The 14408-nt window shown below is 37.4% G+C and overlaps 3 protein-coding genes across 3 annotated transcripts; 1 reads left to right on the top strand and 2 right to left on the bottom strand.

Moving 5' to 3' along the window:
- Positions 1 to 1216: 1216 nt before the first annotated feature.
- On the bottom strand, positions 1217 to 4678 carry LOC126370117 (isatin hydrolase-like). Its single transcript, XM_050014858.1, has 5 exons — positions 4145 to 4678; positions 3358 to 3479; positions 2502 to 2699; positions 2100 to 2276; positions 1217 to 1434 (listed from the first exon to the last, which is right to left on the bottom strand). The coding sequence occupies exons 1-5, from the start codon at positions 4345 to 4347 to the stop codon at positions 1328 to 1330; spliced, it is 807 nt and encodes a 268-aa protein (XP_049870815.1). The 5' UTR covers positions 4348 to 4678; the 3' UTR covers positions 1217 to 1327.
- A 1666-nt stretch (positions 4679 to 6344) lies between these two features.
- On the top strand, positions 6345 to 12581 carry LOC126370053 (TAF5-like RNA polymerase II p300/CBP-associated factor-associated factor 65 kDa subunit 5L). Its single transcript, XM_050014698.1, has 13 exons — positions 6345 to 6511; positions 6591 to 6745; positions 6927 to 7301; positions 7533 to 7680; positions 8018 to 8102; positions 8535 to 8673; positions 8878 to 9060; positions 9697 to 9849; positions 10233 to 10380; positions 11077 to 11245; positions 11562 to 11638; positions 11940 to 12097; positions 12348 to 12581. The coding sequence occupies exons 1-13, from the start codon at positions 6434 to 6436 to the stop codon at positions 12457 to 12459; spliced, it is 1980 nt and encodes a 659-aa protein (XP_049870655.1). The 5' UTR covers positions 6345 to 6433; the 3' UTR covers positions 12460 to 12581.
- A 111-nt stretch (positions 12582 to 12692) lies between these two features.
- LOC126370075 (DNA polymerase delta subunit 3-like) lies at positions 12693 to 14350 on the bottom strand. Its single transcript, XM_050014780.1, has one exon. It carries the CDS (start codon positions 14244 to 14246, stop codon positions 12858 to 12860), a length of 1389 nt encoding a protein of 462 aa, XP_049870737.1. The 5' UTR covers positions 14247 to 14350; the 3' UTR covers positions 12693 to 12857.
- Positions 14351 to 14408: the final 58 nt, after the last annotated feature.

Here is a 14408-nt window from a genome sequence, read left to right as displayed (position 1 = left end):
TCTTTTCAGTTATACTTTCCCAAGAGTTCTTTAATTTTAATTATATTTTCTACTATTTTCTGAGGGACTTGTAATGGATGTATGACTTGCTCATTGTTGTCACTGTGCCCGTCCTTGTCGCCGTGCCCGTCCTTGTCGCCGTGCCCGTCCTTGTCGCCGTGCCCGTCCTTGTCGCCGTGCCCGTCCTTGTCGCCGTGCCCGTCCTTGTCGCCGTGCCCGTCCTTGTCGCCGTGCCCGTCCTTGTCGCCGTGCCCGTCCTTGTCGCCGTGCCCGTCCTTGTCGCCGTGCCCGTCCTTGTCGCCGTGCCCGTCCTTGTCGCCGTGCCCGTCCTTGTCCCGTGCCCCTCTTTGTGTCCGAGCTCATCTTTGGTTAGGAAGGTGGGTTGAAATATGTGCGCCCATCGTCCGACACAACGATATCATCCTGAGACCTAAAATACCTACTTAGTCACTTTATGCCGTCAGATTCCCCTGAGTAAAATTCTTTTAAATATGATTTAATCGTAAATTCTATTATTATACTTACCGTTACCGACAGAAAGCTCGGTGTGGTGCTTGTATTTAGTTCATCCTGCGATGGATGACCATAGAATAAGGAATAATACTACCTCTTGACTGCTAGGATATAGTCGTGAGCTTGTGTATCTGTTACTTACCGGTCGCCACTTGATTTCTTATCAGTCAACACATCGTCATTTTTCGCATAATTTATTCTACTATCAAATGGGAAAGTTAAATTTATAAATTCGTTATAATTTCCAAACAAAACGTTATTCAAACAACACGCAGTATGACATAGTTTTGCCAGATTAAAATAGTTCGTGAAAAATACCAAACACAACAGATACATTTTGTTACAAACAAGTAGACAAGTGTTTTATACAAATTCTTATCTAATTGATATATTGGTGTTTAATGGTATTCTTACTCCTTGAACATACCTACTTTTAAAAACTTGTTTTGTCCTAAGAATCAACTGATAAAGCATACAGGTTGAACCACACCTGGCAGCACGCTATAGCATGCTTACGATCGCGATCGCGTTGTTCATACACTGTGTAATAACATGTGAACTGTGTACCAGTGTTGGAACTTTTTAATAGTACAAGTTTTACCTTAGTCATACTACAATCTTTTTAAAAATTCGCTTCCATGCAACGAAAATCTAAAAATACCTATATCTCCCCTATTACACGTTATTTATAAAAAAATAAGAATAAAAATAATAAAATTATATTGTAAATTTTGACTTCTATCAATAAAGCAATAAAGTATGAGTAAGTATATTTCAAACAGAACGATAATAACTGAAAGTAGATGCACACAAATCAGAATTTATCTGGCTGCTTCTTGGGGCATATCGCCACCAAACGTAGAGGTGCGCCAGTTCCCTCGGCGATCTTCATAGGCATCACCAAGGCTGTACAACCATACTCTGAAACAATAAATTTCATTTAATACAAAAAAGTCCAATGTTCTTGCTCTGGCTGTGTGGCTTTATTGTAGTTCTATTGGTATCTATTAATTGCAAATTCTAAGGTAGCGGCATTCGAATCCTGTTTTCCGCCGACGGTAGCGGTGGACTTTTCTGAGCTGGGCAGTGATGTGACCCACTAGGGTCGATTAATTCTTTCAAATATTTTTCCTCAGACGAGCCGAGGTTCGCGCCCAACTGGGCACCCTCAGGCCTCTTGTCTTAAATGTTGTACCGAGTGAGAGCCTTCAGCGCTCAACAAAACGCTCAGTTATGTGCCGTTCTCGGGAATGTATCCGAAATGGGAATGTTCCTGTTGTAAAAATTCTAATAGTATGAAAACCAACTGCTTTTTTTCATTTCAAATTGTTCTTTCTTGTTCTCCATCTGCCTAAAGGCCAGGTAATAAAGCTCTTTTTACGTAACATTTGCGCATTTTTACTGCTGTTTACTGAACAGACACGACACGCTTGCTTAGCAAATACGTATTCACTTTTATTCAGCCTTGAAAATTCTTTTGAATTTGTTTTTATTAATGTCATCTAATGTATCCCTTTGGACAGCAGGTGCGTATATGTATATTCCAATTTCTGTGTATATATTTTCTATTTATTATTATTTCTAACCTGGTACGGGTTTAGACAGATTAACATTCTCCATGTGATATAGGCCATGTTTAGCGTTGATCTGGTGTACGGGGTAGTCTTGGCTGGAGCCAGAGTCCACGGATGCGGTATCCACGCCGATCCCAACAACGTTCTTGTGGGATGACGTAATCCATTCTGCCATTTCTCCGCTAAGACCTGTAAAAACAAAAGCTTTAGATGTATTAGCTTTATCTTTTATATGTACAAGCTTTAGCTTGTAGATATATTTACAGAACCTACAGTTACTTTTCGTAAGATACTACATGCTTCTTCTTTCTTCATAGAAAAGCATTTTAATTTTTATAAATAGCCGATCATACTAAGTTTCGTTTTCCTGTGATAAGATAATTTACTATTAGGTATATAAGTCCAACTACGTACCCGGGAAATTCAATGTTTGCTTTTGTTCATCCAAACCCAAATACTTCTTCCGATCACCGAAATACTGACTCCATCCAAATTTAAATATGAGCACGCAAGGTTTGCCCAAATTGTCATTCAAGATATAGTCCAAGTGATGCTTGTATAGAACGAAATTAGGATCGCCATTCACTTTGCCACTGATGTCAACGATTATTACTGAAAAAGGTAAAAATATTTACATAACATAACATAAACAGCCTATATATGTCCCACTGCTGGGCACAGGCCTCCCCTCAATCAACCGGAGGGGGTATGGAGCATACTCCACCACGTTGCTCCAAAAATATTTACAAGTATTTATTACACATACCTACTGCATACCTACGTTACCCTTCCTACACGAAACGAAATACGTACCTATCTAACTAGTCATAAAAACAGATAGCCGAACGATGACTCCGCCTCATTTCATTAACAAAGTTGTTTCGTTACTAAGTCTACCAAGTCTAGATATCTTTTATAAAACACGTCCTTAAGTTCTTCTCTTTCTTTATTTAAGAGCTGCGTCCTTATCGGTGGACTAATCGCCATTCCTCTCTTTTTTCCGCTAAATCCTTCACCTCCTGATACGATACAACCTGCACCTTCTCTTTTATTTGTTTCATAAGTGATCTCCTAGGTGTACCCCTTCCTCGCTTTCCTTCAATTTTACCTTCTATGATATTTTTTTATTATAAACGAATCGTGTCGTACCAGGCGGCCAATCATTTTCCTCTCCGGTACTCTATAGTCTTTATTAAGTCCATTATAATATACTTAAGTAGTTCGTGTAATCGACATTTTCATAGAAGCAGATAGGTAGTTGTATACTTACGAGGTACGATCAGTTTTTCCAGAGGCAATTCTCCGACATGTGCTCCAGACTCAAAGAAGTGATAGGGTGCGTCGAGGTGCGTGCCGCCATGCTCCCCAGCGGCAAACTCATTTGATGCGTACCTATAGATATGAAGGATGCATTTTACCTATAGGTAATTGAGGGTAGACCTGAAAGATGCAATCGTCCTCTCAACTCCATTAGTCGTAGGTCATTGAGCAGCATAGGCCTCTTTAGGTTCCTTCTTATCCAAATCCGACACATCGTCAATAAAAAGAGGAAGATGGATAATAATGATGAACTGTATTGTACAGGGTGTTAGTAACGCCGTAACGAATTCTGATGGGGATGATTCAGACCATGATTTTGAGTTGATATCAAAGTGGAATTTCCTGTCGGAAAGTTCATGACATTTTTAACGTTTTTCTTAATGTGATTTTCAGTTGAGACGGAAAATTCCACTTGATTTCAACTCAAGAAGCATGGTCTGAATCATCCCTCAAAATTTTCGTTACGATGTTACCAACACCCTCTATATGTTACCAACCAATATACATTGTACTACATCGCTTTATATAAATAAGTAGAAATAATATGGTAGATTTCTAATCATTAGAGTTGTAAGCAGCATAGAAGATCCTTTTAGGGTCCGATCATGTAAGAAACATTTCTTTTTGATTTTGTACAATATATTAATCGTAAATACCTCTATCTGTGCCTTAGCTTTCGATCATACCTACAGCATTATTACTATAGGATAATAGTGACATGCATAAACGCAACTTACCAGTTTCCATTTATTATGTTGCCTTCAGTTTTCTTAGTAAACACGAAGCTTTGTGTGTTGAGCCAGTAAACCGTGTTGTTATCAAACGGGTGGGTCAGATCTATGAACTCATAGTCGCCATTAAACAGAACATTATTCAAATTATCAGCAGATATTAATATGAAACCGGCCAGACAAGCAAACACGACCGAGAGAAAAGACATCTTGTTCCCAACTATTATATTAGAATTAGAAGTGAGTTATTTAATTACATATAGGTGCTACACTATGGAGTACGCTGTAATATGAACACAAAGCACGTTGTATGGAACACTAGGTGGGTACCTACTGATATGATATCACTAGATCAGTAACTGATATGTCAAAAAGCGTCTTCTTATTCGGAAAATAACAACATCCACATACCTACGATGCCTTGAAACCGCAATTTGCATAACTACCTACCCAACAGTGTTCATAAATATTTGTTGAACATAAATGTACGAATTAAATATTGCGACATAGCTACTTATATTTATACTGAATAACTAATTGCAGCTAAGTATATGTGGACGTTACTAACAATGTAAATTCAAGAATAGACAAAATATTTATCTACTTATTTATTGATTTATCTTTCGACTCTGTATTACAGGTAGGTATTCAGTTTAGTAGAATATGACGAGCATTCATTCTTAATACCAGCTCATTTAATCTTATACGAAGATCAGGTTGCTCCATCTTCGATACGGGACAGATAGCCCTCAGACGATACGGCGCGCACCGATCCAATCTCTTATATTCGTCATAATATATCGCCCAGTTTTTAAACACGATAAGACACAGCTGATAAAGGTGACCGAAGTAGTTATTCAACATAAAATCGAGATGATGTATGTGTAACAAAAAGTTGATACCTATTCACTATGCCATTTACGTTGACTATTATTATTGGGAAAGATTAGGTAATAAAATGTCTTATATTTGCACTTCCCACTAAATACCATACCTACAGTTACATAGCTAGTATTATATGTTTATAATGATAACATACGACCCAGGCCATGGTAAACAAGTGAGTATCTACCTAAGTAAGTCTAGATTCATAAACTGACAAAACAGAAGTCTAAGAATAGACCTTGGCCATGAAACCAAGTTATAGTGACACCAAGAGGCACATCTGAGGAATCAAGAAGACATCCGTTTCAGGGCGTACAGTACCTATGCAATTCATTTTTCGTAAGCATACTGTTGTACCTACCTACTTAGTCATAATGCATTGCCACTTAAGCATCTCATATGCTTAAGTGGCAATGCATATTTCTCTGCAACAACATTATTAAGACTACTAGGTACTCTAAAAAAGTTATACTTATTAATATGAGATGACGCACTTCAGGACCTGACCACTTAACAATGAGGGACTTTCCAATCGGCGTTCCCCAAAAAAATAATATAATAAAATATTTAAGCGTTTTCAATAAATAAAAATTAGACCGATAGCATAGAATAAGGAATACCTACTAGGTACCGAAAGTGAATAAGGAACACAACTACTTTCAACGGGTAAGTGGGTAGGTAGATAGTTATTGCAAAGAGAACTCTACTACTTGGTCTGTGACTCTACTGTATTAATCTGAACGTCTGGCAACTCTAGGATACCGGAAAGAAAATCAAATAAATAAAAGTTCATGTTTTTCAAGCTTTTGTTTATCCATAGTCCAAGTACCTAACCTCCATCTCCACGTAATCTTTCGTTATATTCTCTATAGGTATTGAAATCTGCTTGAAACAACGAAATATTCGACCTATATGTAATGTAGATAGATCCAAATTAATATCAGGGTGGGCAGAGGTAGAAGGTATGTCGAACCTACACTAGTGATGCCCGATAATCGACTATATCCATTAATAATCGATTATTTCTATAGTAGTAGATACTATGTATGGGCACATCGACGACGTTTAGATTATTAAGGGGTAAATAATCGATTTTTCATGGACAAAAATTGAATTGATTGATTTTTTGGATATTTTTTTGTGTTTTTTTTATTATGTATCTTTTATTTATCTTTGTTTTTGGTAATAAATGATTCAATGACCTCGTTCTCATTTTTATTGTTAAAATCTACTCGAGTTGACTCGACTAATTAACTCGATATCAACGAGATCTAACACTTCGTTTGACAGACAAGTGTCATCTTGTCAAGTGACAGTCAGCGTGTGAGTGTGATTGTGATTTGATTTTTGTTGTGTTGTTGTGTGATGTGAGTTTATTTATTTTACGGAAGTAATAAGAAGAAATTATCCATGTCTTTAATGAAAAAGACCAGAAACGATGCTGTTAAGGCTGCTGTTGCTTCGTACTTGGAACGGCGAAATTATCCTGTAAGTTCTAGTGATTTTTTCGTGCTTTATTTTTTTAGCATTTTTGACGACTTTCTAGTGAACAATCTTTACATTTCAGGATGTAGAGATTTTTAGTAATAATAACTCGTTGAATCGAAGCGCCGAGCAGATGGCTGTAGCTACGATAGTCCAGTGTGAGGCGAGTCGTGCGAATTCCATTCTATTCTCTTGTATTAACAATGATCCAAGCCAGTACGATGTTCAATACACAAGGTATGCCAATATTATGTATTTTATAATATCCACCTAATAAACTAACTAAATAAGATATAACAGACATAAAATATTTACATAATAATATTTTTTTCAACCAATAACCTACTGGCCTAGGTTATAGCGATTATTTTATAGACTGCATTAGTAGGTATTAACACTTACTTTTGATTTTTTTCAGATTAGTTACCTTTATTAAAGAGATAAAAATTGAGAAGTTAAAAAATGAACTGCTTGGCCTTCTGAGTCCTTTGCTCTGTCATTTGTATCTAGAGATGCTTCGAGGTGGCCATGGGGGGCCGGCACAAATGTTCCTCAAGAGACACTCTGCGACTCTGCCACAAAAGGATCTGTCTTACCACCAGCCTATTGATGGGAATTTACCCTCCGCTCTCTACAGGCCAAACAGCCTAGAACAACTGTTTAATTCTCTACAAAATGGCACAATAGACAATGAAACTCCTGAAAAAGATTACATGAATCAAATATTGGATGATATTGGTTCAATTTACACATTACAAGATGTTGAATCTCGGCCATCTATTGCTGCATTTAGGTATGTTTTGAATTTCAATTTTCTTAATCCTTGGACATTGGTCATGACTTATAGAAGTCATCATCAATTTAAGAGCCACAATCTTGCTGGAATGTCATTCTTCATTCTTGCCTATCAAAGGCCAATTATTTGTCTTCTTTATAAAACAGTCGGGTAACAAGAGTTTTAATAAATTACTATAATTGATGTACCAATTAAAAAGCCTGAATTTAATATGATATTATCTTACAGGTCTTGTAAATTTGATATTTACTTATCACAAGATGCCCTCAACATGCTCAAGGCATATTTAGCCAAACATGGACATGTGCTGTTAATACAAGTACTACAGACTTGGTTTCATATAGACATCAACAATGACACTAATAAAAAGGACTCGGTAAGTGAATATTTTATACCCTTTTTTAATTTTTAGATTAGACATAAGCTAAAGCAGCTGGATAACTGAAAGGTTCAGCTTACAAAGAGGGAAATTCTGGAAATGTCTGTAGTTTTCCAGGAGACCTTGCAGAGTAAATTATTATTTTATTTTTCATTGCATCTTCACCATGTCAGGGGCCTTTGGCGGCTCAATAATAACCCACACACCTAATAACCCTGACACCAGAGTTGATGAGGTTGGTAATTCACCTCACAACCCACATGGTAGAAGAAGATTGCATCTTGAAACTTACGTCTGAACATTATTTAAAACTTAGCTTATATTATTTTTTCAGGAAGATGACGAAGATCATATTAATATGGAAGAAGAAATAAATGTAACAGGAACGAATTCTAGAGAACGAAATTTGGAGTTAAATGGTTAGCTTTATAGTACTTTTATTTATATTTACATATGTTTGGTAATTTTACAAACAAGATGAGGTATTTTCGACAATAAAAATATATTTTGTGCATATATCCATTATGCAGATTCATTAAGTCATACTATAATTGAATTATGTAGCTTTAGACTACTAAAGCCTGTGATGACTTCAATGCTTATCTGAGGGATTGGCTGGATATTGCAGAGTCCAAAAGAGTGAAGTCTTTGATGAGAGTGGACAAAGCGAAAAGTGGTGTGTCAAGGATCACAGTAAGTGGAATGCTGTAGTCTCTGCCTACCCCAACGGGAACTAGGCGTGATCTGGTGTATATATGTATCAAAAGAGTGCAGGAACGAAGAGAGGCCTTTGCCCAGCAGTGGGATCAAGTAGGCTAGATAACAAGCTGCAGTTGTACTATTGGTTTTAGATATTTTCTCGAAATGTAACGGACATGCTGAATACCAAAGTGTGGACAAGGAGCTCCAGGACCTGCAGGATGCTATCAAAGGAGTCAGGGACTCCATGGCACCCCTCAAGTTATATAAAGTAGCTGCACCAGACACATAGTAAGTCACTCTTCAGTTGTTCTATAAATTAAAACCTTCATTTACACACTCACCATGGCATGGGTAATATAACCTAACATAAGTAATTTAGCAATGTTGACTAGGTATTATACTTTTTTTCAAGGACATATAAAAAATTTACTTCAATCTTTTTCAACATATTTTGTTAGTCTATATAAAGGATTTTCTATTATTTTCTTCCAGTCTGGTGTGTGCAAAAACAGACCCTTACTGCAATGTTCTTTGTGGTGGGTTCAGCAACTCGGAGATTCGGCTCTGGGACCTTGGTCAGAACAACGTGAAGCGACGCGCAAACAGGAACATTTCCGAGATTGAGCTGGCGTGCTATGTGCCGCCTGAACCAGAGACACCGGCGGACAATACTTTGTAAGATATTTTACTTTACCTACTTTTTTGCTTTTAAGGCCACTATCAGACCCGTTACCAACTCAAGTGTTATCCGGTTGTTGTGCTCTTGCTCCAACATCTTGCAAGAGGACAAACCTAAATAACTATAAAATTTTCGACCAAAAATGGTTGGTTGGTTGGTTAATGGTTTTTTTTTTTTCGATTTTCGAGATTTTATTCCTGTCCTATTCTGTATTTTCTTCAAACGTGAGACTGGCTTTTGTGATCACACAAAAAATTCAGCAAGAATTGAATTTGGTTGGTACTTAAATGCTCTAGTACTCCTAGTAGAAATCATTCAATTAATTTTAAGGACTGCTTATTGATCATTGCTATAACACAACATAACCTTAGGACTATAATTACAACGATGAATTAAGTATTCACGCTTCGCCGAGCTTTTAAACCAACGTGATAGATGGTGTGCCGTATCGCCCTCCATAGCCAACTGTGTTAGTGAAAATGGTCGATAGCCAACTGTGTTAGTGAAAATCGGCCTTAAAATAAATGAATAAAGTCATTGATGCAATTCCGACACCGAGGGTATAATCGACACTCCACGTTTGAGAAACAAGTGGGAAAATCACAGCAATACTTACTAGTTTATTTTTACAGACAAATAGGCACTGGTATACCTCTCCGCGGACACTCAGGGCCGGTCCAAGCCGTCAGTGTGCTGTCCAAGGAACAGATAGTCCTGTCAGCGTCACACGACAGCTCCATGCGGGCCTGGAGGCTTGCTGACTACTCTTGTGCTTCTATATACAGGTACAAGAACTTTATTCATATTTTGTTTAGCCTAACTGATCCCACTGCATGGCAAAGACCCCTTGATCCTTCCACTTTAGCCGGTCACGTACGAACTCCGACCAATCCCCCCGAAAGAATAAAACAGTTGGTAGTGAAATTTAAAAATTAAACTCACAAATGGGCGCCTGAAAATCGCAGAAACATATGGGGAAGAAAGGAAGAGGTGGGTTGTGCTACTTTTGCTTCGTAATGCGATGTTCATTTTATGTATTAAGCTGCTAAACAGACATTTACATTTACAATACACCATAGTATTTCTGCCTTGTTATTTTACAGCGTTAAAACCCCTATAACTACATGATTTTTAAAGACATTTAACTGAAGTTTAATTGTCTTTTCAGGGGCCATAATTACCCAATTTGGTGCATGGATATAGCGGCGAGTGGTCTCTTCATAGTGACGGGGTCTCAGGACAGAACAGCCAAGCTATGGTCCTTGGATAGAACCTTCCCCGTCAGAGTGTTTGTTGGACACATGTCTGATGTAACGGTAAATATTGATGATATATGTTCTTTTTTTTACTGCTAGAGAACGTTTTAACTCACTTGACTCGAGTATTCTTCTCTCGGGTGAGGGTTAGGAGAGCAATGATCAACCTCATCATAAGTTATCATTGAGCGGCCAGACACTTTCTTTGGTTATTGATGATGGGTTGACTGTGATTCTAAGAGAAGTACCAATTCAATAAAGATTTTTTATTTGAGATTATTGTAAATAATATTACTGAAGGCTTTTCCCACAGATTAAATCTTAATTTTTTCATGAAGTTTGAAGACAGAATATCGCGAATGCCCTAATAGTACAGACTTAGGGGCCGTCCATTTATCATGCGAGGCTCAAGAGGGGGGGAGGGGTCCATGAAAAAAGTCACGAAATATCATAAGGGAGGTATTAATAATTATTAATATATCACGAGTATATATTTTTTCGGCAAACGCGCGATACTGAAGCGAAAAGCCGCGTTTCGTGCAATTATTTTGGTAGGTACTAAAAAATACACGTGATATAGGATGGGGGGGGGGGGGTAGTCTTAAACCTCACCAAGGGAGAGGGGGGGATTAAAAATGCCAAAAAAAAAAGGGGGGGATTAATGGACGGCCCCTTATTAGAACACTTGTTTTGAGTAAGGGCACAAATAATACACATATCTATATTGATATTTGTATAAATATACTGTGTTAACAGTGTGTGAAGTTCCACCCGAACGAGGCGTACCTGGCGACGGGCGGCGCAGACCGCAGCGTGCGGCTGTGGACGGTGTCGGAGGCGCGTCTCGTGCGCGTGCTGTGCGGACACCGCGCCGTGCTGCGCGCGCTCGCCTTCGCGCCCTGCGGCCAGTACCTCGCCAGCGCCGGTGCGCACGACTCATACACGGTGTACGACACCGTAACGAATACTGAGGGAGATGGCTGAGCTCACGATTCTGAGTTAATTTCAAGTGAAATTTTCTATCGCAAATTTAATGTCTTTGTTTTTTTTATTTTCAATTTCATTCTTTTGCGATACTAACTTAATTGAGCTGAAACATTCCCTTCAGTATTCGTTACGGTACAGTGTGCTGTTAACCACGAGGCGCACGGTCGCTCGGACCTTACAACAGCGAAACTATAGTCTATATTTGTTTGATTGTAATATCAGCTTTCATTTAAACTATTTTCTTTCTCTTTCAGGTGATGACAAGAAAATAAAAGTATGGGATCTAGCTGCGTGCACTTGCATACATGAGTACCGCGGCCACCATGGAAAGGTAATTAATTAAGCAACAATAAAACTATATTGTTGGTTTCGTTTGTTCTCTAACTCTGCATAAGGGTATGGATGCTACCAATGCAAATATTATGTAAGTTACTGTTGATCTTTCAGTACAGTAATGTTAACAAACAAACTCCATCAAATTCCATCCCTATACAGAAAGGCAATTTTAAGTAAAATTCCCATTAAAGACAATTAGTTTTAGCTTAGTTAATATGCGCAAACTCCTTAAAAAACCGCGGATTTAATTATTGTTGACGTTTATTTCATGTTATAAACTGTGTTATGTATAACAGGTCACTTCACTGGACTGGTCGGCTATCGGGAAACCCAGCCTCACTAACCGGGTCGTCTCCGACACTAGTGACATGACGTCGGTGGAAAATTCGCTGCTGTGCTCCACAGGAATGGACGGTGTAGTCAAAATCGTGTGGGATACACATTCGAAGAATAAGTGAGTGCTTTGATTTAAAATAAAGGAGCCTAAAATTAAGGATCTAAGGCCTTAGTATATCAGATAAAGAATAGCCTCTGTAATGTTGCTTTTAAAACATTCCCTCAACTTGAAGAAACTTTCTGGTTCTTTTGAGATTTGTGTTAAATCTCTACAGGAGATCCTTGGGGGAGGCCTATGCCCAGCAGTGGGCGTCGTACGGCTGATGATGATGGTACTTTTAACAATATATTACTGTTGTTTGTTACAGACAAGTATCCAGCCAAGATGTTCAAGTAGCCACTTACAACACAAAGTGTTCATACTTAGTAGATGTTCAAGTACATCCAGATTGGGTTGTTGCTATTGGAACAAAAAGATAAACAGCCCTCGCGGCACGGCACCCGCGAATTATATCGAGGGCTTCAACCAATAGCCGTTCGACATCTATCTACGTAGATGGCATTTGCTGCGTTTATTGGTCGAAGCCCTTGATATAATACGCAGACCCTTCTGTAATCCTATAAAATAAATTATATTATAACTGAAGTTACGCTTTTCATTTATAGACTAAGCAAATATAGGTTAACATGAAGGGAATATCATAACATCATAATTTAGTTCTTGTGAACTTTTAATTTATTAACCAGTTTGGAGGAATATAATGTTACAGTACTAAGTTACAAATATAAACCAACAATCACAATTTAACACAATTTCCGTGACAAGTTTAGTGTTAGAAATGTATCTCATGATTGTAAAAAAATTACAAAAATCCTAACTATACTTTTTTAAAGAAGTTCATAAGTGTGGCCTGCTTTCCTTTTTGTGGTGGAGATACCTTTTTATTAGCTTTTGGTGCACTTTTCTTCTCTTTTATTGTAACTTCTTGTTTTATTGTATTCGCTGGTGGATTCTGGATATTTTCTTTTGTACTAGTTTCCTCTTCATTATCTGAACAACTTTCATACACTTCCTCTTTCTTGGTTAAGATGTAACCATCTTCATCTGTGTATGTTTTATCCACAATTTTCCTCCTCTTCTTAGGGTTAACAAGTCCTGAAGTGATCTTGACAGTATTAATTGCAGGAGTGGGTGGGATTTCGTCTTCTGACTCCTGACCTTCAGGTTCATCAGCAAATGGGTCTTTATCTTCATCACTCTCACTATCAGATACATGTAATACTCTCTTCCTTTTCTTATCAACTTTTGCAGTTTTTTTAATTTCAGTAAGTGATTTATTTTTAGATTTTCCATTAACTTGTTCTTTTTTAATAACAGGTTGCTTTACTTTCTTTTCAACTTCCTCATCTACATCCATTTTTTCAACCTCAACTGACATTTCTTCATGATCACTTTTATTAAAAGGTTCTTTTTTAACCACAACTTCTTTTTTCTCTGGAGATTTGTCCTTTGGTGTAACTTTATTAGGCATGCTATTTGATTTGTTGAAAAATCCTGCAATCCCTTTTTGTGATTTTGCACCATTTTTCTTATCAGGCTTAGATTTGGTGTTATTCGATAAATCTTTTTTGGGAGATACAACTTCTTTTTTAATACTTGGCTCAGACTTAGACTCATGCACCTTGGTAACACTTTTATCCTCTGATACATGAGCACCCAAATTTTTCAGGTCTGTTGATTTCTTCTGAGCCTCTACATTAATTTTTTTCTGCGGTATACTGTTCGGTTTTTGTTCAATTTCAATATTTTGTTGGTTGTTTAATATCAAACCTCCAATTTCATCAGAGGTTCTTTTAATACATGTACTGCTTTTTATTAAGCCTGTGTATAGTGGGTAATCTTCAAATTTATTTACTGCCATGAAAGCTACGTTATCTACAGACGGTAACCCTCTGTTTACACTGTATATATGCACATAGAACACATTCTTGAAAGACTTCTTGATATCTTCTACTTCTTTATCACTTACAACGGTTGTTCGAGCTTTATTATCCCCAGTTATTCCAGACAGAATGTAATTCACATTTAGATCAATTTTAGGCTGCTTTTTCTTTATATCTTCAACAAATTGTGTGAGCAACTGTTTGCTATCGTTTACGTGAATACACAAATCTTTACTAATAGAAACGTACGTGACTAGCTTTTCCTCGTCTAATATCATTTCCTTAATCATGTTTAAATTTGTTTCTATCATATTTTCGTCCATTTCAGCAAGATTTCCCTTGATTTTGTAATAAATCGTAATACAATAAGATAATTAATGTTTTTCGGCGCACTTTTTGACACACACTAGTGACAGTTAAGTATTTTTTTTAAATCGAATCGATCAAATAAGTTCGATACCCAAAGAAAGATCTATTAACGTCTC

This window comes from Pectinophora gossypiella, chromosome 10 (assembly GCF_024362695.1).
Source record: "Pectinophora gossypiella chromosome 10, ilPecGoss1.1, whole genome shotgun sequence".
NCBI classification, from domain to species: Eukaryota; Metazoa; Arthropoda; class Insecta; order Lepidoptera; family Gelechiidae; genus Pectinophora; species Pectinophora gossypiella.
This window is presented reverse-complemented; position numbering and strand designations above follow the sequence as displayed.

Bases quoted from the DNA above. Each gene is read 5' to 3' on its own strand.
- LOC126370117 (XM_050014858.1), bottom strand. From the start codon at position 4,347: ATGTCTTTTCTCTCGGTCGTGTTTGCTTGTCTGGCCGGTTTCATATTA. The intron at 3,480-4,144 runs GTAAGTTGCGTT...TCATATCTATAG, and splicing joins AACATAATAAATGGAAACTG to GTACGCATCAAATGAGTTTG. The intron at 2,700-3,357 runs GTAAGTATACAA...TACCTTTTTCAG, and splicing joins GGAAAAACTGATCGTACCTC to TAATAATCGTTGACATCAGT.
- LOC126370053 (XM_050014698.1), top strand. From the start codon at position 6,434: ATGTCTTTAATGAAAAAGACCAGAAACGATGCTGTTAAGGCTGCTGTT. The intron at 7,681-8,017 runs GTAAGTGAATAT...TTATTTTTTCAG, and splicing joins ACACTAATAAAAAGGACTCG to GAAGATGACGAAGATCATAT. The intron at 9,061-9,696 runs GTAAGATATTTT...TTATTTTTACAG, and splicing joins ACACCGGCGGACAATACTTT to ACAAATAGGCACTGGTATAC.
- LOC126370075 (XM_050014780.1), bottom strand. From the start codon at position 14,246: ATGGACGAAAATATGATAGAAACAAATTTAAACATGATTAAGGAAATG.